The sequence below is a fragment of the Oratosquilla oratoria genome, chromosome 43 (genome assembly GCF_046742065.1).
Source record: "Oratosquilla oratoria isolate Oo_2021 chromosome 43, ASM4674206v1, whole genome shotgun sequence".
In the NCBI taxonomy this organism is placed as follows: domain Eukaryota; kingdom Metazoa; phylum Arthropoda; class Malacostraca; order Stomatopoda; family Squillidae; genus Oratosquilla; species Oratosquilla oratoria.
This window is the reverse complement of record NC_134819.1, coordinates 29,701,514-29,726,907: the sequence shown is the minus strand read 5'-3', so window position 1 is coordinate 29,726,907 and position 25,394 is coordinate 29,701,514. Positions and strand designations below refer to the sequence as shown.

At 44.7% G+C, this 25,394-nt stretch overlaps 1 protein-coding gene and 1 long non-coding RNA gene across 9 annotated transcripts in view; one reads left to right on the top strand and one right to left on the bottom strand.

The window, feature by feature from the left end:
• Window positions 1-5,263, top strand: part of LOC143021890 (tyrosine-protein kinase hopscotch-like) — a 73,345-nt gene extending 68,082 nt beyond the window's left edge. For all 8 annotated transcript variants that reach the window (XM_076179692.1, XM_076179696.1, XM_076179698.1 and 5 more), the window contains 3 exons: window positions 1-56; window positions 1,925-2,066; window positions 5,036-5,263. The exon at window positions 1-56 is cut by the window's left edge and continues 114 nt beyond it. In XM_076179692.1, coding sequence (XP_076035807.1) covers window positions 1-56; window positions 1,925-2,066; window positions 5,036-5,200 — 363 coding nt within the window. In that variant the 3' untranslated portion in view covers window positions 5,201-5,263. The remainder of the gene's footprint in view (window positions 57-1,924; window positions 2,067-5,035) is intronic.
• Window positions 5,264-9,272: 4,009 nt separating this feature from the next.
• Window positions 9,273-25,394, bottom strand: part of LOC143021816 (uncharacterized) — a 29,280-nt gene continuing 13,158 nt past the window's right edge. The window contains exons 2-3 of the long non-coding RNA XR_012966010.1: window positions 23,963-24,074; window positions 9,273-10,103 (exon numbers count right to left, since the gene is read on the bottom strand). This is a non-coding gene — a long non-coding RNA (uncharacterized LOC143021816). The remainder of the gene's footprint in view (window positions 10,104-23,962; window positions 24,075-25,394) is intronic.

The window sequence follows — 25,394 nt, the reverse complement described above, 5'->3', positions numbered from 1 at the left end:
CCCAACCAAGGGAACTATTACATCTTAAAAACAGAGAGACCATTACCAATTGCATGGTAAGGAACCATTAAGGCTATTGTGTACTTGATTAATACATTTGTATTTATGTATGTTATAGTATAAATTCAATTAATTAACTATTACCTATGATCTTGTAGGATTGCAGGACTAGATGAAAAATACAATATTGATGGTCCCCTTGTTAAGAGACCAATGGTAAGGTACCTGTATGTAGTGGTCCTGCAAGATGGATAGTGAAGCTGCCCATTTTCAAAACCCATGAGGGGTTGACACTCCGTCTCTGGACTGACCCCAGGATCTCTCCATTCTCTACCCTCACACAAGATCTATTTCTTATGTAAAAACTTTTGACTTCCTTCAACAGACATCACCCTGTCCCATATATCAACAATACATCCCACAATGCTTTTCCATCAACCCTGTTTTATACCTTCTCCAAATCCACAAAAGCCCAAAAGACATCCTTGCTTATTACCAAAAACTTCACTCATATTTGTCTCACTATGAAAATTTGATCTATTGACCCTCTTTAGTAAATACATAAAGAAAAAAAGAAAAATAAAAATCAACCCATCTCATGAAATTATATAAAAATTGAATCATTAAGAAACCAGTAAAAGATACCTACATCTGGTGGTCCTGCAAGAGGGGCAGAATAGCTACCCATTTTCAAAATCCAGCCCCCTCAATTTCATGAGATGCAGCCCTGAGGGACTGACATTCAGTCTCTATACTTAGCCCAAGGTATTCTCTCTTAATATCTACTGTATATATTACACTTTTTTGCACTAGAAGAGCTGACTACCAGCAACTGCTCTCTTCTCCCTACAGCTTTAATTCAGTGACATAGAAATGGTCCCACTGATTCAATACAAACTAGTCCAAAATTTCTTCCTGAAGAGATCTGTAGGAGGTACCAAGGATTGTTGTCAGCCACTGTGGGGCTCCAGGGTTTCCACTTAGTGAAAGTCAAGGAATGTCCCCTTTGTGGCTACAGAGAGTAGGATACATAGTCCTATCCCCATTCCTTTTTTGTCACCTTTTATGACTTAAGTGGGAACACTCTATGGCAGTATTCTTTCTCCCTACCACAGGGTTCAGCAAAAAAGGAAATGAATATTCAGAGTAATGGTACAGGACATTATTAAGAGTGGGAGGGACACCATAACGTAGGGACAGTCGCAGTATAATAAAAGTAGCATCATTTCTCAGGGAATAGAGACTTACTCTATCACAGACAGTATGTGGATATGGTCTGTAGGGGCACCCATATAGACCCTAAAGTATCAGCTGCATGCTACTGAGCAGCTTTTAACCCCACAATAACATGCAACCAATACTCCAGACAGGGGCTGGTGGTTATGTATGAATGATGCTGTGATGCATGGAATGGTGTGGGTGGGAATGGGGGGATGAGGGAGTATGTGTGAACAGTATTTTGAAGCAGCTCAAAAGGAGTTCTCTCCATTTTCTCTTTTTCTGAATGAGGGGACTGAGAGGGGGTCACCAATTAAATGAAGCCGCCTTGCTGTGGATGTGCTGTCTTGCTACATTGCCTCTGACCCAGGGCAGTGGGTGAGATGCAGGGATAACCCATCATCCAGGAGGAGCCAAGAGAGGGAGGGAGGGGTGGTGCATGGGAGTGGAGTATGTGGGGATGAAATGGGTGGGAGTGGATTGCCTTTGACTTTGGCCACCTCCCCTGTAAGGGGGAAAAAGCCTTTGATATATGTATGAAAGTCAAGACAACAAATGATTCATTGAATTGGTAATTTTATGTGATTTAAGTTATTTAATTTACATCCTGAATTCTTAGAGAAATTAAAGTATAACCCTGAATTCTACCATGTATTTCAAAAGTAAAGGAATTCCTCTGTTTCTTTTATTTTTCTTTTCTTTTCAGGTATGCCCTAGAGAGCCTTGAATTGAACAAGTTTTCACATAAAAGTGACGTGTGGTCATACGGTGTTACGTGTTGGGAAATGTTCACACATGGTCAGCAACCTTGGCCCCATTTATTACACAGTGCTGAGAAACTTATAAAGGTAATTCCATACCTTTAATTCTCACTGTGCACCATTTTTTTTAAATTGTATAACGTGCCATTTTTCACCATGTACATCCAACACCTTTTCAGTGTCCGAATATTCCAAGGTACTGAATGTCTTCACCTGTATTGGAGCTTTTTTTTTTACACTATTTGAGCCCACTTTCCTATGGTGGTAATACATACATACATATACCAAAGGCTTTTTCCCCCTTACACGAGGGTAGCCAAACAGGAAAAGGCATAGAAACCATTCCCACCCATTCCATCCCCTATATACTCCACTCCCCTCCACCCTCCTCCCTCCCTCTCATCTTGGCACCTCCTGGATGACGGGTCATCCCTGCACCTTGTCCACTGCCCTGGGTCAGAAGCAGTGTCACAAGACACAGCACATCCACAGAAAGGCCGCTTCATTAATTCGGCGACCCCCCTCTCTGACCCCTCATAAAGAAAAGGAGATGAGGAGAAATTCCCTTCGGGCTGTGCCAAATTATTTCTTATACATACTTCCTCACCCCTGCATCCCCCACCCACTCCCCCTCATACATCACAGCATCATACATACACAACCCTTCTCCATTCAGCCCTATCTTCTGTCCTCTCCCATCCTTCCTCAACAGACATTCCTCTCTTTCATAATGCCCTTTTTACCCCATCCATCCATCTCATCCTAGGACGCCCCCTCATATTCACTCCTTCCACCTCTGCCTTCTATACCTCTTTTACTAATCCTTCTTCTTTCATTCTTTCCATGTGTCCAAACCATCAACCCTATCTCCCAACTCCCTTTCCACCCCTGTTCTCCTCCTCACCTCCTCATTTCTCACTCTATCCAGCCTAGTAACCCCTATCATACTTCTCAGACATTTCATCTCAAACATATTCAAACTTCTCTCTTCCTCCCTGTGTTCCATGTTTCTGCCCCTTACAGTGCTGTCAGCACAATCGCTCCTTCATATAACCTTCTCTTAGCATCCATTCCCAGATGTCTATTTCTCATTACACTTTTTAATCCACCAAGGCATTTACTCGTTTCTCTCAATCTACATTCTCCCTCCACCTCATTCCTCCTTTCCTGCCACATTCACACCCAAGTATCTAAAACTATCCACTTCCTCCAGTCTCCCTTTATGCTCACTTCCAGCCTGCTGCCACTCTCTCCCCATGTACATCTCATCACCTTACTTTTGCCCACATTTATCTTCAGCTTCCTTCTTTCACACACCTTCACAAACTCTGTCACTAACTTCCTCAATCCCTCCTCTGATCCTGCTACAAGCACAGTGTCATCAGCAACGGACCTCAGAACCGCCAACACCTTCGTCATTGTGCCCCAAAGAAGAGGATATACAAGAAAAGAAGGAAACCTGGTTTGTATTGAATGGGAGGGGAGAAATCGTAGATGTCCGAAATGAAATCTCCACAGTGCTAGTTAAATGGAATAAGATATAATTAGCAAAAAAAAAAAAAAAAAAAAAAAAAAAAAAAGGAAGCAAAACAACAAAAAGTCTGATTCAAACAACAACTTCACAGCAGAGTCATCTAGCGGCGCCACGCCGAAATACGATATAAACAATCATTGTGAAACCCCAGCAGCCACGCAGTGATACCACACTGATGCTTTCTCAGGATTCATTAAGTATGAAAGGAGGAGTTTAAGTCAAATCTTAAAGATAGAGAGGGAAATGAGCAAAAATAGGAAATGGTGGGAGAATGAAATTATGGACTTAGGAAGGAAATTGTTGAACTAATGGATTGCCTAGCACAAGAAAACATTGAAATTTCTGACCTAAGGAAAACTGACTTGGATCTAAGAAACAAGATTAAGGAAATAAAAAATAATGTAAGAGAGGTGAAGAGTGAAAATGAAAAGAAGAAAATCAATTATACTACCAATAGCGACAACTTAAAAAAAGAGGTAATTAACAAAATAAAAGAAATGACTGAAAAAATCGAAGAGAACTTAGGTGAGGAAAGTATCCAAAAGATTAAGAAATGGAAGGAAAACATAGAAAATAAAGAAATTGCTTTTAAAGAAATAGTTCAACAATAATTGCAGGAGAATGCAAAAGACACAATCACCCAAGTAATGAATGAAAAGGCAAATTGGGTCAGAGATGCAGTGGATAGGAAAAAATGTATTGTGGTATATGGACTAAAAGAAAAGATGGTCTTGCAAGGTACATGAGAGAAAAAGAAGAAAAAGAGACAGTAATAGCAATCCTAAAAGAAATTCAGGATGGAGTCCAAGATGTAGGGAAGGACATCAACTATGTGTATAGAATTGGTCATCATTCTAAGGAAAGAAATCAACCCCTAAAGATAAAACTAAGATCACAAATGGTAGTAGAAGACATATTTGAAAAAGTTGGTAAATTGGCAAGGAGTGAACATTATAATAAGATATGGATAAAAAGAGAAATGAGTATTGAGGAATTAGAAAAAGAGAAGACACTAAGAGATGAAGCTAAGGAAAAGCACGTGAAGAGAATGGAGACCAAAAGCAAGGAATTCTATTGGAGAATAATCGACATGAGGCTAAAAAAATGGTACATCAGATTGGGCAAACCAAAGACAGAAAATTCACTCCCTCCATCTCTGCCTTCCATACCTCTTTTACTTATCTTTCATCACTCATTCTTTTCATGTACCCAAACCATCCCAATAGTCTTTCATTAGCTCCATCTTTTTCCATTCCTTCTCACCTCATTTCTCACTCTATCCAACTTAGTAACCCCTACCATACTTCTCAGATATTTCATCTCGAGCACATTTAAACTTTTCCTCTCTGCCTCTCTTAAATTCCTAATCTCTGCCCCATGCAATGCTGTCAGTACAATCACCCCTTCATGCAATCTCCCCTCTGCATTCACTGCCATTGAGTGGCATTAATACCAGAGTTTACAACTTTTATTTTATTTATTTACTTATTTTTATTTTATTTATTTATTTATTTATTTTCAGACCCTCAAGCAAGGTATACGTCTAAATGCTGAGAAGCCTTGTCCAGTCAACATTTATTCCAAATTAATTCGTCCATGTTGGGAAGATGACACTTCAAGACGTCCAGATTTTCTATCCATACTAAGTACCATTACAGAATTGCAAGAGGAAAATGAATTTCACTAATATAAATACCTTTTTTTCTCAAATGTACAGTATAATAATTTATAAAGTGTTGTAACAGGTATATCCTATTGTTTATATACACATGTACCTCAAAATATTAATTTCATACAATGCAGAGAAAAGCAAAAGAGGCTAAATATAACAAAACCAAGAAATAAGTTTACCACATGAAGAGAGGAAGAAAAAATGAGAAAGAGGAGGGAGATTTGGAGAGAGAAAAAGAAAATAGAGGAGAGTGAGGAAAAGAGAAATAGTAAAAAAAAAAAAAAAGAAGAAGAAGGAAGAGGTATACAAAGAGAGAGATGAAAGACAGGGAAGAAGAGATAGAAAAAAATGGTAAGCAAGGTTGTTAGGTTCTCCTATGGAAGTGTAGTGTCTTGTTCTGTTGCTTCAGACCCGAACACTGCTTGCTGTGTGGGTTGTGACTAGGTGCTTCTGAAGATCACATCAACTCCTGTCCTCATCATTATACACTATCAATAGAGGACTGAGTTAGTTATGAGAAGAATGTAAGTATAGTTAAATTAGAGGAAAGTTTTGCCAGTGACTGAATATAAGGTCAGTCTCAGTCAGCATCATTTTTCCTGGTGAGAATCATTCCTATGGAGTACCACAAGGAAGTGGTTAGGGAGCAATCGGGCCAAGAAAAAAAACATCTGGAAGTCCTAACCCCTTCTCTTTCTAGAGGATTCTGTAGATCACCATCTCTTGTCCCCACAACCACACACTATTGTTGGAGAAATCGGTCAAACTGTTGCCCAGGTCTCTCTTGCAGAGACCCACAGTTTCCAGGTAACAATCAACTACCATTGAGAAGGTCCATGAATCTGAGGGACTGGATTAGGATTGGGAAGAATGAAGTTTGACGAGTTAAACACCATATGAGGATGGAGCCTTTATTTGTACGATGTTTCGCTTATTACAGCTTTTTCAAGAAAAAGCTGTAATAAGCGAAACGTCGTACAAAGAAAGGCTCCGTCCTCATATGGTGCTTAACTCGTCAGTCTTGTTAGCAACTGCCACTTTCATGAAAAAAAAAAAAATTAAGTTATTGTCAGATAGCTGGAGGAAAGTTTTGACAGTGACTGAATATACTCTGTCAGTCTCATTCCTTACCAAACACTTAGTATCAATTTATCTGGTCAGGCTTGATCCCAGAGGTACCACAAGGAGGTGGTGAGTCGACATTTGGTCTTTCTTTATATACATAGGACAGAAACATGGAACACAAGAGACAAAAAGAGAAGAAAGTATGGTAAGTACTTAGCTGGATAGAGTGAGAAATGAGGAAGTGCGGAGGATAACAGGGGTGGAAAGGGAGTTGGGAGATAGGATTGATGAAGGAGTATTTGGGATGGTCTGGATACATGGAAAGAATGAGTAAAGAAAGATTAGTAAAAGAAGTGTGGAAGGCAGAGGTGGATGGAGTGAACATGAAGGGGTGACCAAGGATGAAATGGATGAGGTAAAAGGGTCATTGGGAAAGAAGGGATGTCTGTTAATTATGGAAGAAAGGGAAAAACAGAGGATAGGGGTGAGTGGAGGATGGTTGTATATGGATGATGCTGTGATGCATGGCAAGGAGTGGGTGGGAGATGGAGGGGATAGGGAGTATGTGTGAATAATATTTTGATGCAGCCCGAAAGGATTTCTCCCCCCCCTTTTTTTTTCTCCTGCATGCGGGGACAAAGAGGGGGGGGGGGTCACCAATTAAATGAAGCAGCCTTGCTGTGGAAGTGTTGTGTCTTGCTGCATTGCTTCTGACCCAGGGCAGTAGGTGAGATGCAGAGATAACCATATATATATATATATATATATATATGTATATATATATATATATGTATATATATATATGTATATATATATATGTGTGTGTATATATATATATATATGTGTATATATATATATATATATATATATATATATATATATATATGTGTATATATATATATGTGTATATATATATATATATATATATATATATGTGTGTATATATATGTATATATTTTTATATATATATATATATATATATGTATGTATACTTCAAGAGAAGTTTGAGGTCTTGAGATATGGCACAAACCAAGGCATTAAAGACAACACTGAACTGCACACGGAAAGAGGTATGAAAACCACACCCAAAGCCCATGTAAAAAGCCTGGGCATTCACTTAAGTGATGATGTCACTTTCCAGCACCACATCATGCCGTCAGTGAAAAGAGCACGAGGGATGGCCAGCTGGGTCCTAAGGACTTTCTCCTCAAGAGAGGTTCAAGTGATGCTTACTCACTGGAAGTTGCTTATTCAACTGATCCTGGACTATTGTAGCCAACTCTGGTCGCCACACAAACGTGGAGACATCCAGATGCTTGAAGCTGTCCAAAGGAACTACACCAGGCACATCAAAGGGATGCAAGATCTCAACTATTGGGATCGCCTGGGAGCACTATGTCTATACTCTCAACAAAGGAGGAGAGAAAGATACAGGGCCATTTACACATGGAAAATCCTTGAGAGACTTGTTCCAGACCCCACGCCCTCAACAATCAAGCCATACCACAGTGTAAGGCATGGGCGTAAGTGTGAGAGACAAACTCTCCCATCAAGAGCCCCGGAAAGGATTAAGACCCTACTGGCAACCAGCCTAGGCCATGAGGGTCCAAAAATCTTCAACGCCCTCCCAAAAGAGGTGAGAGAGAAAACTAAATGCTCGGTGGACAGCTTCAAACATGCACTGGACAGGTTCCTGCGGAAGGTGCCAGATGAGCCTCCAGTGCCAGGCTACACCGCCATCAGTAGGTTCTCTCCTAACTCACTACCAGACCAACTGACCCTCACGAGGAGGGACAACAGGACTGGCAGCAGCGGTAGTCCACTACAGCTGTGAGGATCGACCTCGGAACTTCACTAAGTAAACTAAGTAAGTAAACAAGTAATGAATGGAGTGACCAAATTCAGAAGTTCTACATATGTTGATTCGTCCATGCATGCACATATAGTTGCATCAATCATCAGGGTGTAATTTCAGCTCCTTCATAAGTTGGTATGAGAAATGTGGTCCTTTTTCAGTAACCAGTCCTTTGTCCACTTTGAACACCTTTTCTTTTCGTTGAGGGCAATCACGATCCCAATTGTCATCACCTCGTCTTGAGTAAAGACATGTTGCCCCTTCTCCTCATGCCACCGACTGAGGTCTGTCTATTTGGTCTGAGCATGTAACAACTCTTCGAGCATGTTGTGTTGTTGGTTTGATGAGCGAGTTGGCCAACATGTTTGATTGTGTAAAACCCCCTTAGTAACCACAACCGGTGCAACTCAGCTACTGCTGCAGGAAAGAAAGAAAACGTGATATTATAATAATGATAAAACAAAGAAAACGACTTATATTAGGATAGACCTTACTTAACACTGAAATGGAGTCCTCTGCCACCGAAAATTTATCAAATATCCTGATGTTAGCCGTAATAAGAGGGAAAAGGCCAGGCCAATGGGGCAAAATTAATCTGAGGAGGTGGTGTCATAGATGGTAAGGAAGGTGATAAAAAGGAGGGACTGATGTTAGAAATTATCTACACATTTTTATATGGTAAAGGAAGGGATTAAGGTACTTAAGAAAAGAGAAACAATGATGTGAGATAGTAGATACACATGAATGTATTACAGTGATTGTGTGGAAAGTGAAACACTTTTAGCAAAAACAGAATGAGAAAGAAAAGAAAGACAGAGCAAAAGAAATTCTAAACAAAATTAAATCGTGGATGATGGGAAGGACCATAAAGAGACATAAGAAGTATTTAAGTCAGGTATATATGTACAAGGAGGTACATGTCAAATGAAAATAAAGTTTAAATTGCAAGGCACGATGAATAAGATCATTAAGAAGGCACGAAAAATGGTTCAGAAGGACGAGTGCAAGAATGTTTGCGTAAGGAGAAAAACTAACAGAGGAAGAGAAATTAAACAAGAAAACTAATAGCGCAAAAATATAAAACAGATGAACAAGCACAAGAGGACAGAGTTTTAATGGAAAGTGGTAGACCAAAAGATGAGGAAATTATATCGGAAAAACGAGATGAAATGGAAAGAAAGGCAACGAACTGAAACGATGGAAGTGACTTACAATAATGATATATCTATTTCATCAAGATTAAAGATTTAAAAGAAAAAGTGTCAGACATAGTACATTTTACTGAGAACAAGCTGAAAGAAAATATTAAGATTTAGGTGGGTGATGGACAGTATAATGGACTGTGATGATGGCAGCGAAATAACATAAAGTTGGAAAACGTGGTAAAGTAATAATGAATGGACGACATTCTCGTAATTCCCTCGTCACAAAGCCCCATGCCTTCGTTACGTCAGTAGCACTAATTTCCTAGTTCATCTTATTCAGTAGGCCCCATGCCTTGTACTTCTCATACTTCAGTCAAGTCCTTAGGTTAAGTAAAGTTATTTAATTTTCTTCTTTTTCTTCTTACTATATTTACACTGTCTTAGGTTACACCCAGAGTCTCTCTCTCTCTCTCTGTCGAGATCCCCATATCATAGGCCAAGCCACCTTTGCCTGACGTCACTATTTTTTCTCATCCAATCACCTCTTACTTCTCAAATAAGTGCCACTCCTTATGGGCGTGACTTTAAATCCATGCACCAATAATTTTTCTTCTCCACCTTTTCCTCCAATCCAGAAGGCTGTTACATTGTCACAAGCAATATCGTTTACCTCAGCATTTGTCAAACGGACAGCATTGTTGTAGTTATTCAGTTTTGTCTTTGTATTCTCGATTTTCCTGATTAGAGATTTGCCATTAACCGGGTGAATTGAAATTAACTCTCTATATTCTTCCATTTTTTTTCTTATTTGAGCTCAATGTTTCGTCTTGATGAAGACATTTTCAAGAGTAAACTGAAATAACAAAAATTACATAGTTACTGTAATGGAGACAAAAATACAAAAATTACATATAGTAAAGATGACAATTGTGTGCAAGTAAAATATGAGGGATACAATATAAATGCAAATAAATACGGAGACAAGAAGACTTACATTTAAAGGGAAGAGAGAAAGTGATAAGTTGGGGTTGACCGATGTATATATTGGCCTAAGATCAGGTCAGACAAAAGGGATCTCAGAGGTCACGGGGTAAGGGGGTTGGGGGTGGGGGAGGATATATATATATACAGTATATATATATATAATTACCCACAACAATCATTTAGTCGACATGTCTCACATCTTTTAGGCTGCGTTTACACAAAACGAATCAAATCGATTCAATTCATGAAGAATCAGCACGATTCATGAAGCGTGTTGATTCACCACACTAGTTTCAGTGTAAACGTTTATTGCACTAGGCGATTGCCGATTCGCCTGGTGTAAACGGGTACATTGAAACTAGTGTTTTGAATTGACACGATTCATGAATCATGTTGAGTCTACATGAAATGAATCGATTCGATCCGCTTGGTGTAAACGCAGTCTTACAGAGACGGATTATGGCCGCAGGAAGTTTCGTAATAGAGAGAAATAAGTGGTATTCACCCTACTCTTCATATAACTAGTAAAAGATTTGCTTAATAAAATGAGGAAAATTAAAAAAATACATTATGCAATCTGAATGCAGATTACATTATGTATAGTACAGTAGTGGTAATTCTCTCAGATGTAATGTACCCCCTGAAAGTATAAATGTACCACACGGGGTACATGTATCCCAGGTTGGGAACCCCTGATTTAGATGATACTACCTAAGTTGCAGATTAGTTGCACATGCATTCCTGCATGAATCTTCACATAAATGGACATTACACACAATGTGTGATGGATACTGAATTGTGTCATTGATCTATATCGAAGCTGATCATTGTCATTAACCTTCACATACTCGTACACGCAAACCATGTAAAACATTTGAAAATTAATAACTATGTGTAAGCAACATATAAAACATTATACTATGCCGTGCAAACAATATTCTATACGTGTTACGTATGTATGAAAATACTCAACAACGGGCAGTTCAGCGTCCATAACATTGTACCGGTACAAGGCGTAAGGGATCGAGGAGGGTATCTGGTCCGGTTCCGCCTCTTCTCCCCCGTTGAGGCAAGAGCAGGATGGTAGACGAGATGCATGAGAGGGACGAATGGATCGATTTGTATTCCTAGGTTTGGAAACGGCATTTGAGAACGTACCCACACAAAAGACTGATATGGAAGTTAGAAAACGTGGGAGGCCTTAAAGAGAATATATTGAAATAGGTAAGACTCCTTAAGTGATAGACCTATGAGAACATTATTAAAAGATGAAAAGTCGGACTAGAAAGGAGTGACTAGTGGAGTACCACAGGACTCACTACTGGCACCTGTAATGTTCCTACTATATATAAATGATGTGATTAATAGAATAGATAGCTATGCAAACTTATTTCAGACGACGCCAAGATTATTAAGAGAGAGAAAAACAGAGGATTGTAAACTACGACAGGAAGACCGGTTTATGAGTGAAGTCAGAGTAGAAAATAAATGTCGATCAAAAGAAATGTAAAAGTTTCAAACTAGGCCTAAGTAGAAAAAGAACAACGACACAATATTGAAAGGAAATTTAATCACTAGCTTAAACAAAGGATATGGGCCAGAGTAGAAATTGTTAAGGGAGGATTTATCGACAGAAATTCAAATATAGAAAATAACAGGGGAGACATATTATTTATTGAAGAATATAAGGGCAGCATTTCGTTACATGGAAAAGGACATAACGAAAAAAATTACCAAAAGATCATACAAAGGCTGGCAACAAATTTGATTTCAAGTCTAAGCAACAAGACATAGCAGAAATTATTGAGAAAATGGATCTTCCCACATTGGGTAAGCGAAGAGAGGTGACATAAAGATAATAAAATTTAGATATGAGAGTATGGACAAAATGGACAGATGATTTGCTGATATGGGAAGAAAGGTAAACAAGAGGTCATAGTTAAAACTTTAAAAAAGTAAACTTAATAGAGATAAAAAAGCAAGTGTAATTTTTCACAAGATACATAACGAATTTAGGGCGAAGATTTGATGTCTGGAGGAAAAAAGAGACGGCACTGTAGTGACGCAGCCACAGGCGGTCACACACTTCCCATAGTTGGCAAGAGGTGAATATGAGCTAGCCAATCAGGAGCCAGCAAATGGTTCTCGAGCGGCTAGCGACCTCTCTTGCCAACTACGCTGAGCCGCGAGCGACCCTTAAATAGGGCAGCGGCGGCTAGTCAGGACAGAATGCCCGGAAAGGAGAAAGGCGGCTGACACAGCGCAGCCTGCTCAACCGGTGGCTAGGTCAGCTCCCAACACCCGCCCCCAACCTGCGCAACCCTCTAATCCTCGTCCTAAAACCAAAACCCCCTCCTCCTCCTCCTCCTCCTCCTCCTCCTCCCCCTCCCCCTCCTCCTCCTCCTCCACCCCCACTCCCTCCTCCCCATCCCAAGGCAAAATCCCTCAACCCCCCACCCCCAAACCCAGAACCCACCCAGGTGTAAAGAGGAGGGCTAGCTCCCCAGCTGCCGCCCCTGACCAGGAGCCTTCTTGCGCCCCCAAGGAGCAGCGGACGCAGAGGACGAAGTCCAAGCGTTCTCGCCAGGATGCGAGCAGGCCCTCCACCTGTACCGAAGTCCCTAACATGGTTGCATCAATTATCGGCAGCACCCTGGAAAGGGAGGCAGCTGGTAATCTCCAGTGTCCTTCTGGAGACGAAAGGTGCAACCAGGCGAGGGACGCTCAAGTACTTGCTCTGAGTATTGTCTATTCGGCAATGCTCATGTCCAGGAGCAAGGAGCAGGTGCAGGAAGTGCTGTCCACAGCACTCACTCACCTGGGCTTACCTGCCTTCCCCATTCCACCTCACGTCCTAGAGGCTATTCCCTTTGGTCCCAACAACCCATCCTATCCTCACCCAGCCCCTACCCCTCCCACCACCGCTCCCTCTGTTTCCACACCCCCTCCCTCTGATTCCTCCTCCTCCTCCTCCTCCTCCTCCTCCTCCTCCTCCTCCTCCACCTCCTCCTCCTCCTCCTCCACCTGCCCCAAGAAGGCTGCGCAAGAACCTAAACCTAACCCCAGGCTATCACGCCCCAAGTCCAGGGCATACAGACATGAATCCTACCAACGTAGCAACCGTTCACGCTCCCCAATCCTAAGCCCCCGCTCCTCCTCGTCAGGGGCAAACAAATCCTCCTCCGAGCTCCCGCGCCGTGTGGCCATACCACGAGCCAGCTCGACTGGGAGGCCTAAGTTGAACCTGACGAAACTCACAAAGGAGACGCTGCGGGACATAATCCCCTTCACCAGCACTATTCCAGACACTGTCCAGTCTAGTGGTAGTGCATCCTCCTCCTCCTTCGACAGCGAAGTGCTTACCCTCCAAGCCCCTAAGGCTAACTAAGCTTCCTCTTAAAACTCCCTCCAGCTAGTAGGACTCACTGAAGACAACTATTCCTATGGATAGATTGGATTTACGTGTGTTCTACCAGAACGTTCGTCACTGGGCCCCACAAAGGACCAGCACCTTGTTAGAGATTGCCAGACACGGTCCTGATGTCATTTGTTTGACTTCGATGGGTGATCCAGCCCCCGACTCACTTCCCAAGATTCAAGGCTTCAACACTTGGAGTCGGGGTCTTGCTTTGCACTCGGGCGTCTGTATTTTGGCCAGGAAGTCCCTCCAGGCAACTATACTTGATCAATTTCATTATGAGCAGATGCTCGCGATCAAGTTAAGCACCACTCGCGGTCCCATCCTCCTCTGTACCCTCTACCGCCCTCCCCGTATCCCCTTCCTCCCCTTTGTTGACATTGCCAAGGTGATGTCATACAAAATCCCAACCTTCTTCATTGGCGATTTCAACTGCAGTCATGCTGCTTGGAGCCCTGGAACGCACAACAGCAGCTCAGTGAGTCGGCAACTACACTCTCTTACTATACTTCACCGGCTGAAGTTCCTAGGTCCGGACTTTCCCACATTCATAGGTCATGGATTGCAGGGTAAGCCCGACCTGGTGTTCTCCAACAGCCGAGCTTTCTTCCTCAACTCCACTATCTCACCCGGTGCCCCCACCCTCTCAGACCACATACCCTTAATCCTTCGCATCTCCACCTCACCCATCCTTATCCCCAGTGAGCCTCGGTTACGTTACAGTCAGGCCGACTGGGAAGGCTTCAAAAACACTCTCACGACATACACCAACACAAACATGGACAACACTCCACAAGCGGCGATAGAGCAGGAATGGCGCTCACTTACAAAGTTTGTCAAAAACGCTGTAAAAAAGCACATTCCTAGAACAAAGCACCGAAAGATTGCCACGTTCACCGCTTCTATGCGCACTAACAGACTACGCATTGCACTACAAAACAGATCTACAGATCTATTACAAGCACCCCTAGAGGCCCGTGTAGCCATCCTAAGAGACATGCACTGGCTACAGAGTAGCCTGAGGAAGTCCCTCTACATCGATTCACATCGAGAAGAGGAGCAACTGATGGCCTCGCTCTCCGGCGCCTGTGAGAAGGACCCTTCCAAGTTCTGGAGGACCCTCAAACGTGAGCTGGAGGAGTGCTCTGTGCCTCCACCCAAGGTCATCAACCATCTTAACCACTCTGCACACTCCCCCCAACACCAAGCTGACCTTCTGGCGTCAGCATGGAGTGAGGTCTTTAAGCCCCATCCTGTGCAAGGACCACATTGCTTTAGCACCTTGCACAGTGTTAACTCATTCATGAACAGCTGTAGTGACCTCATTCCCGACGAGACTGTTGATCTCTCTCAGTTAGATGAAGATGATCACCTTATCTGCCCCATCGTTTTGGAGGAGGTAAAGGGGGTTATCTCGGCACTAAAACTAAAATCCCCTGGCCCTTCAGGCATCGATGCACACATACTCAAACGTATGCCAGACAACATAATCTCACACATGACGACACTATATAACAGCTCACTAGCCTCTGGGTACTTCCCACAACTATTCAAGGCCTCCCATACCATCCTCATTCCTAAACCCCAGAAACCCGCCTCCGCCCCCCTTTCATATCGGCCCATCTCCCTTCTGGAGTACTTTGGAAAGGTGTTAGAGCACGTCTTAAGCCGCCGCCTGACCGTGTACCTAGAGACGGAGAATGTGCTGAGGGACTGCCAGTTTGGTTTTCGGCCGGGGCGCGGTGCAGAAGACGTAATATCCATAATCACTCAATGGGTTCAAAGACCGCCAGACGGTCGCCCTGGTAAGGCCATTTTGGTTTGTAAGGATGTGGAGAAGGCATTCGATGCTGTCTGGCACGAGGGCCTTAAGTACAAATTGTACCACAACTTCGACTTTGCCCTGCCGTTCACAAGGTTGCTCTGCAACTACCTGGACGACAGGTCAATTAGAATAAAGTGGCGGGGCTGTCTGTCCCAACCTTTTGTGCCGAAGGCTGGAGTGCCGCAAGGGTCAGTCCTTGCCCCCACTCTGTACAATCTATATACGAATGACCTGCCAGAGCCGGCTTATCCTCGCAACCAGGCTCTAACTCTTTCGTATGCGGACGACACTAACCACATAAGCAGACACAAAACGCTGCAGGGAGCGTTACACGTAATGCAAAACATCCTAGACGGAGCACACGCGTGGGAGCAACAGTGGCGCATTAAGACCAACGCGTCGAAATGCAATGCTGTACACTTCCGCTGCAAACGAACCAACAGAACAATCACAAACACTCCTCTTAAAATAAACAACACAAACATCCCAGCGAAGGACCATACCCGTGTGCTGGGTAGCACACTTGATAATGGCCTTACCTGGACCCCACACTTCCGCAAGCAGGGAGCGAAGGCTAGGGCTGTGCTGGGTAAGCTCAGACGCTTCAAAACTGCAACACTGAGAACCAAACGTCGATTGTACCTAGCCCTCGTCAGACCGATTCTGTGCCAGTCCCCGGGACTAAGCCAGCTGACATGTGCCACCAATAACTACGAGCATCAGAAGGTTCAGAATGCCGCTGTCCAGTTCATCACGGGCTCGCGATGGAGCGACTTCAGAACCACTGAGTCTCTACACCAAATTTCCAACATCCGTCCACTCAACCAACACAAACACAAACTTCACTCAAGACACCTAGAAAAACTGCACGCCAAACACAAACATCTGATACAACATATTACACCTAGACCACACCGTACAGACTATCTGTCAGCTGCGCCCGTCCCACGTGCGGTGTACACGATAAAACGTGTATAACCGCACCAACAAGTAACACACCCCTTCACCAGCTTGACTGGTGATAACCGCAATAATGTAATAATAATAATGGTAATGGTAATAATAATGATAATAATAATAATAATAATAATAATATCGTTACTCAAACCCGACCTGGGGTAAAACAGGAATTCTCATGCCTTACCTGGGGCTAATCAGGAACGCCCTCTACACGCGGGAAGTGAAATCTACTCACTAACCGTAAATTACACACATACACCTCTCACGAACATAGCCGCATCCCACGCACAAACATATACACTTCCTTTTTCTTCGACTAAAATTCGCTTCCTTTCTCACTTTCTCTTATACTACATCTTCTCATTTCAGTTTACCTCCCACTAAAGATTTTTCCGTTTTTCCCCCTTTCTCTCCTACTACGTCTCCTACCATTTTCCAAACTTTCGTTGGTGATATAATATGCTCTTCCTCCCGGCATTGGCGCCACCGTCCAAGTTCCTAGCCCAGTTCTCCTAAAGCCACGACAACAAACTAGCCCCTAATCGCTCGCAATTCGCCCGGTGGCAATAGCCCTCTTTTATACACTACTATCTTTTCATTTTCTAACAGACATTCTTCCCCTCCCACAAAACCCGATCCCGCGCAAGCGAGGTGGTCTTTTCTTGGAATCCAGAATCCAGAATGGTAATAGCCACGGCAGCAGCAACAACATCTCGTCCAGTCTTGTAGCAGTTCCATCGAGCCTCGCCGTCATCAGCCGCCACCGCCTCTGACGTAGGCTCACCGTCCAGCTACGACTGATCAGATCCACTAACCAGTGGCTATTACTTGTGGTTTTTCCCTGGCTTGTTCGAACCAAACCACTACAAATTGGTGACCCCGGTGAAAGACAACCAGGATTATGGAAAATTCACAAGTGAAACTTCCCAGTTTCTCCCGTGACTTGGAGAGCTGGCTACTTCACACAGAAGCCTATTTAGCCACTCAAGGTGACGTTCCAGACCACCAAGCCTTCGGCGCGTACATCGCCGCTCTACCAACGGACGTCATCGCCCTTGTCCGTAACGCCGTCTCTTCTCCTCCGGAAGAAGGCAAGTGTGCCGCCCTCAAGACTGCCTTACGGAAGCTATGCGCCAGGCCTGACGACCAGCTCTACCGAGATATCCAGCAGAGCGAACTCGGCGACACCACCCCCTCACAGCTATACACCCGTATGGCCAACCTCAACACCCGTGCAAAGGTGGCATTGCCCAAGGAACTCCTCCGCTCCATTCACCTCTCCAAGATGCCGGACGCCCTCCACTTACACCTGGAAGCTTTAGCCGGCGATAAGGACGACGAACAATACTGCGAAATAGCAGATAGGTTGTTCCAGCGACATACCTCGGTACACAAACCAGTGCATAGTGTTCGTGCAAAGTGTAGTGACAACCCAGGTGTTACCGACCATAGTGCTGTGAGTGAAAACATTCCCATGTCATATAGTGCCAGTGACCAAAGTATGCAGCAACTACGGCAGGAAGTCACCGACATGAAGACCTTGCTCAACCAGTTGCTTGCCGAGAAGGGAACCCCCCCTCAACCACCACCTAGCCCCGCTCCACGACAGGATACTGCCTCCTGTTGGTACCATACCCGCTTCGGAGCCAAGGCGCTCAGATGCACACAACCATGCAGCTGGTCGCAGGGAAACTCCAAACGCGGGGGTCGGTAAGCACTCCTACCCCCGCTAACCATACTCACACCCTCCTCTCAGTGCGTGATCGCCACTCTGGCCTCTCTTTCCTGGTAGACACGGGCTCAGCCGTCAGCATCATACCCCCGACGGAAAAACCCAACCACGGTACACGGTGGCCATCCTACGACCTGCTTGCAGCCAACGGTACGCCCATTGCAACGTACGGCAGCCACCACAGCGTCCTGGACCTCCACGATGTCAAGTTCCCTTAGACATTCGTCAAAGCAGCGGTCCAGCACCCCATTCTTGGCTACGACTTCCTCCAGCATTACAATATGGTAGTAAACGCCAAGGATAACTGCTTGTACCACGGCACGACAAGCATACCGGGAACCACCACTAACGCCAAATCCCACCAGATATCGTCCCTTCAGTCCGCTGGCGATTATGTACGCATCCTGCAGGAGTTTCCCCAGCTAACATCGCCAGACAAGACCAACACCACCACCACCCCTCACAATATCATGCACCACATCCAGACATCTGGACCGCCAGTACACAGCAAGCCTCGACGACTTTCCCCAGAGAAGTTGGCCGCTGCCAAACAGGAGTTCCAAGAACTCCTAGACCAGGACATCATCCAACCATCGGAGAGTGCTTGGGCATCACCACTCCACATGGTTCCCAAGCCACCCCCACCGCCCAACCAATGGCGGGCTTGCGGTGACTACCGTCAACTTAACCGCATCACGAAGCCGGACCGCTACCCCATCCCTCACGCTCAAGACTTCCACTTCAAGCTTCACGGGAAGCAGGTCTTCTCCAAAATTGACCTGGTCAGGGCGTTTCATCAAATCCCTGTAGCGCCGGAAGACGCCCAGAAGACAGCCATAGCCACTCCGTTCGGCCTCTTCGAGTGGAAGATGATGGCCTTTGGCCTCCGGAATGCCGCCCAGACGTTCCAGAGGTTCATAGACCATGCCCTCAGAGACTTCGACTTCATCACCGTTTACATCGACGACATCCTCGTAGCCTCTGATACCCACGACCAACACCGCCAACACCTCCGCCTCCTCTTCCGCCGCCTCCAAGATTATGGCCTCCGGGTACATCCGTCCAAGTGTCTCCTCGGAGTTTCATCTCTCGACTTCCTCGGACACCGCATCTCAACAGCAGGTCTGTATCCTCTCCCTCAGAAAGTAGACACAATCCAAGATTTCCCACAGCCAACAACCATCAAGATGCTCCGACGATTCCTAGGAATCGTCAATTATTACCACAGATTCATCCCCAACGCAGCTGCAAAACTCGCTCCCTTGAACGACCTCACCAAGAACCATTCCAAGCGGTCGGTCAAACCTGTGAGATGGTCTTCCGAAGCGACCCAGGCATTCGAACAAGCCAAGGCGGCAATCGCTGAAGCCGCCCGCTTGTCCTACCCAGTAGCTCACGCACCCACATTCCTTACCACTGATGCCTCCTCCACAGCAATTGGCGCCGTCCTCCAACAGAAGATCAACGGCCAGCTCCAGCCTATCGCCTTTTTCTCCAAACGTCTGGACCCTCCTCAAATTCGCTACAGCGCCTTTGACAGGGAACTGCTAGCCATAGTCTCGGCTGTCAAGCACTTCCTTTACTTCCTGGAAGGCCGGCCTTTCGTTATCCTTACAGACCACAAGCCACTCGCCCATGCCCTAGACAGAGTCTCCGACCATCACTCCCCAAGAGTCTCCCGGCAGCTGTCCTTCCTCTCCCAATTTGATACTCGCATTGAATACATCAAGGGAGAGGATAACCAGGTAGCCGATGCCTTGTCTAGAATCACCTCCAGCATCCTCCCTAACCACAACATAGACTACGCACGCATCGCCGCATCTCAGAACAACGACGGTGAACTCCGCCTCCTACGTATGCACGACACCTCGTCCCTACAGCTAAGACAGCTTCCCAACAACCCCGTACCATTGTGGTGTGACATCTCCACAGGCAAACCCCGTCCGTACATCCCCGCCTGTCACCGTAAGGACGTCTTCTCCTCCTTCCATGACCACAGTCATCCGGGCATCCGCGCGACACAACGCCTCATCACGGATCGAGTCGTCTGGCCAGGCATCAACAAGGATGTCAGACAATGGACCCGGACCTGCCTCCCCTGCCAGACGGCCAAGGTTACGCGCCACGTCCACGCACCACTCCAGCGTTTTCCTGCACCAACGGCACGTTTCCAGTCAGTTCATGTGGACATTGTGGGCCCCCTTCCGCCTTCTCGCGGCATGCGTTACCTCCTTACGTGTATCGACAGGTACACCAGGTGGCCAGAAGCGATCCCCCTTCCGGATATATCCGCCGAGACCACCGCCCGTGCTTTCCTCTCTGGATGGGTATCCAGATTCGGCGCACCTCACATCATTGTCACCGATAGGGGCTCCCAGTTCGAATCTGACCTATGGTCCAGCCTCCTCAAGTTCCTTGGCACCAAACGTAACCGGACCACCGCTTACCACCCCCAAGCCAATGGACTCGTGGAACGGTTCCACCGCCAACTGAAGGAGTCGCTGAAGGCACAACCCTCATGCGACTGGGTCGACGCCCTTCCCCTGGTGCTTCTCACGATCCGCGTCACACCTAAGGTCGACAATGACATTTCCCCATCGCAGCTACTTTACGCTGAGAACCTTCGCCTCCCTGGGGAAATTGCCACGCCTGCCGTCGGCGATCCGGATCGTCACGCCCTCCTCCAACTCATCAAGGACACATTCGCCAACACCCCCTCGTCCACCACAACCACAGCCGGAGCACCTTCCCCCGGCCCTGTCTACAAGTGACTACGTCTTCGTCAGGAAAGACTCCACACGAGCTCCTCTTCAGCGCCCATACGACGGCCCCTTCCGAGTCCTCAGCAGATCACCAAAGTACTTCGTGATCAACCGAGGTGCCAAACCGGATAGCGTCTCCATCGACAGGCTCAAGCCGGCCCATCTCCCCATCAATCCCCCTACCAAACCTCCAGGGCCACTACAATACCTCTTACAGCATGGTCCTAACCCCATCCTCACCACCGAACCAAGTCATTCCTCACCCCCCGAAACACTCTCCCTTCCAAACCAACACTCCCCTCCAGGGCCACTACAATACATCTTACAACATGGTCCTAACCCCATCCTCACCACCGAACCAAGTCATTCCTCACCCCCCGAAACACTCTCCCTTCCAAACCAACACTCCCCTCCTGCCCCTGTCTCTTCACCATACACAGATCACACGCACACGACAGCGAACCCTTCTCCTTCTCCCACCCCGCAACCACATCCTTCTACAACTGTTCCCGGCACCCCGCAAGATCCTCCCCACCCTACGCCCCCACTCTACCATGCAATGCAACAATTCTCACCCAACCTTATGTCTTCACAGCTCCATACTCAACCGACCCCACCTCGCCAGGCATCTGACTTCGACCACACCACCCTGCATTCGAGCCCCCCTCCATCAAGGCCCTCCTCGCCAGACATGCCCCCTGATGGAATGACCACACGTTTTGGGCGAGTGATACGAAGGCCACACCGATTCAACCACGTCGCGCGCGTCGCTCCCTATCTCCCTCGACGCCCGCTCTCGAAGAGAGGGGGAGTGGTGTAGTGACGCAGCCACAGGCGGTCACACACTTCCCATAGTTGGCAAGAGGTGAATATGAGCTAGCCAATCAGGAGCCAGCAAATGGTTCTCGAGCGGCTAGCGACCTCTCTTGCCAACTACGCTGAGCCGCGAGCGACCCTTAAATAGGGCAGCGGCGGCTAGTCAGGACAGAATGGTAATAGCCACGGCAGCAGCAACAACATCTCGTCCAGTCTTGTAGCAGTTCCATCGAGCCTCGCCGTCATCAGCCGCCACCGCCTCTGACGTAGGCTCACCGTCCAGCTACGACTGATCAGATCCACTAACCAGTGGCTATTACTTGTGGTTTTACCAAAGAGATTAGAATAAGAGACCAAAGTGAATTTCATTTTCCCTGGCTTGTTCGAACCAAACCACTACAGCACACACGAGCACAGCCCCGTATACAACTAAAATACACACACACAAACACACACACGCATAAGTATGTAGCCTGACCATGCATGTATGTGTGCATTTATGTATGTATGTTTGCAGAAATCACTTGAAAAATAAAAGAAATGAATACCGAACGTTTTCGTTTATTCATTTATTTTATTTTCCAAGTGGTTTCTGCAAGTATTTTTGTCACGTGTGCTTAGTGATTTGTTTTGCATGTATGTATATGTGTGCATGTATACATGTATGTATGCATGTATATGTGTTCATATATGTATGTATGCATGCATGTATGTATGTATGTATATATGTATGTATGTATATATGTATGTATGCATGTACGTACGTACCCATGTATGTATGTATGTAGGTAGGTAGGTAGGTAGTTAGGTAGGTAGGTAGGTAGTTAGGTAGGTAGGCAGGCAATGAGGTAAATTCTATTAGCCAACGACCATGAATGTGTTTTCGATACGGGTACCGAGAGAGCCAAGCTCTGCCGGACGTGAGGCAACTCGTCACATGAGGCTTGGATTGCATGACATGATGCAATAATAAAAAGTCACCCGGCAGCTTTTGTTGCCACGGGCGCCAGAGCAGACTCGCCTCTATGATTTGAACTTCTGAACCTCAATGATGTAGAAATTGCCCGCTTGAACTGAAGGGAGAAAGAAACTTTAGGAGCAATTAGTTCATGACCAAGGAAACAGAAAACGGAGACAGCCAAAACGACGCAAAACAGCGTCACAATAACACAAAGGCATCAAACTGAAAATCAATTGGGCCAGAGTAGAAATTGTTAAGGAGAGGAAAATTATGAAAGAGAAAAATAAATATAGACGAATAAATAACATGTCGGGGGAAGCAAACTAATGAAGCACAGTAAAATACAATAAACTTGCTTCCTGTGAGAATGTTTAACAGGATAGTGGGGAAAACCCTTCCAGCCCCGCATTAGCCCCAGGCTCCGGTAGACAGAGCTCAATGCACTCGACACCTTTGACCAAGAACATCCTAGTTTAGTGTTCTTTCTATTTACTCCTTCAGTGGGACATTCTGCCCTCTGATGGATGTCAGTCAATACAACATCGAATACATTGATTTGTGGAATTCAACAAGAAATTACCGATGCGTACTTGTTTTTTCTACGTCAGTCATTTATTAACTATACAGCATTCGTCACATTAATATAGGTTTCATTTAAAACACCAGACATAGTGCCATTCCTATGAAATTATCATCATCACTTGATAGTTGATCCCATTTATTTATATTGCACTGTATATCATAGAGCCTCATTTATCATATTCGGCATGAAAATTCACAGAACCTAGGTATAAAAATGTAACCAAACAAGGCCATGACTTGGTTATGACTCCAGCTAAGACGGCATGCCAAACATTGGTTCTAATCCTTTGTTGGCAGCGAGCCAAAATCATGTCTAGGTCGACCATGGCGACCCACCTCACACTTAATCTTATTTAAACTTTAAAATAATTGTACAATTAAATCACCTCTGTAATGTGCTTAGATGTTAATTGTTTAGGTATTTGTAAACTACTTGTGATAGAATTTTTTATAGGAATATTGGGAAAATAATAAGTCCACAAATGCTTGAAATGGCTTGGCGATCCCAATTTTGGGTCGCGACCCAGGGGGAAATCACTGAGCTATGTATGAGACGACTTTCAGAGGAAAGCAACTGAACCTACTAACGTGGCTTTCTCCCTCCCGTTGGTCCGAGTTGCAGATCAGAAGGGCACATAGTGCACCAGTGAACAAAGTGAAAACTATATTCACCTTGTCCAGAAGGTCTGGGATAGACTCACATCAAAGACAGCTAGGACAGGGCATGGGGAAAGGTGTATGCAGGAAAGGTTGCTGGAAGTCCACCAAAGCTCTGAAGGTGTCGCTGTGAGGAAGTGAAGAAATTGCAAATGTTAAGTACATTCGGCTTGTCATACATGCGTTTTTTTTTAATATGACAAAACCCCAATCTGCATAGTAGACAAAACCCCAATAGGAAAATTAGGGGGAGGACATAACCTAACCTAACCTACCGATTGGGGTTTTGTCTGTTGAGGTATTTTCCGTTCACCTAATTAAACAATACGGTTATTTTCAGAATTATCATTGTGTGCACTGACTCCAAAATGGATGTTTAGCGACCAATAATGTAACATTGAATTGTTTAAAAGCAGAGATAAAGAAACATTCTAATTATTACATGGCGGTGATACTAGAAATAAATAATGGTTTATAAAAAAAAAATACATAAGGTAGATACGGATACTTGGAAAATTTTGCGTTTTTTTTCCAGAATGTCCGAATCTAGATCAAACATTAAGTTGTACTACATTTTAACATTTTCTTAATTACGAGGATCCATGATGCGAATACATACATGAGTTGATTATTGAACATGTTGAGAATTTCTGTCGTCTAAAATGGGAGTTTGTGTATGATCAGTGCAATGAATGATTTGTAGAGCAAACTGAGAGTATGTCCCCGTTATCCAGTTTTGTTCGTTTGTTCTTAGTAAAAATAAATTGTTATTTATGATTGTTGTGGGCTCCCTGAGCTTGTTGCTTACTCTAACACAATTGGGTTTGAATGTCGTATGAGGTGTAATAGTTAGGCTAGTGGGATTATTATTTACTTCACAGTGACGGTTGGATGTTTTCAGGACGCCTGGTATCTTCGGTGGGGGAGGTTATCATTATTTTCAATTCTCCAACTAAGGCCCTGCCCTAAATTGAATAAAATCGTCTGGCGCCAGCCAGTAACATATTTGTAAAGTGCGTCAACATAGATAAGGGGTTCACTAAGATAGCCTTGAGCTTTTCAGTGCCAGGAGTCGACAATACAATGAATAATTTAATTTGTCGTTACCCAGAAGAAAATACGTGAAATGCGTCGTCGTAGCTAGAGGATTTAGATCGCCTGCCGCACGGGATGCCAGCAACTGGAAAAATTGTCACACTTGACCAAAACCAAAGTTAAGTGCGCCATTGTAGCGGAAAGGTGGACATGTGATATTTTGGTTCTTACGTTGGTAAAGTCCATTTCAACTGAATGTAAAATAAATAAATAAATTATATATATATATATATATATATATATATATATATATATATATATATATATATATATATATATATATATATATATATATATAATCATTACCCTCTGTTTTGTGTGGTACTTGTAATCTGAGCAGTTGTCAGGCGAT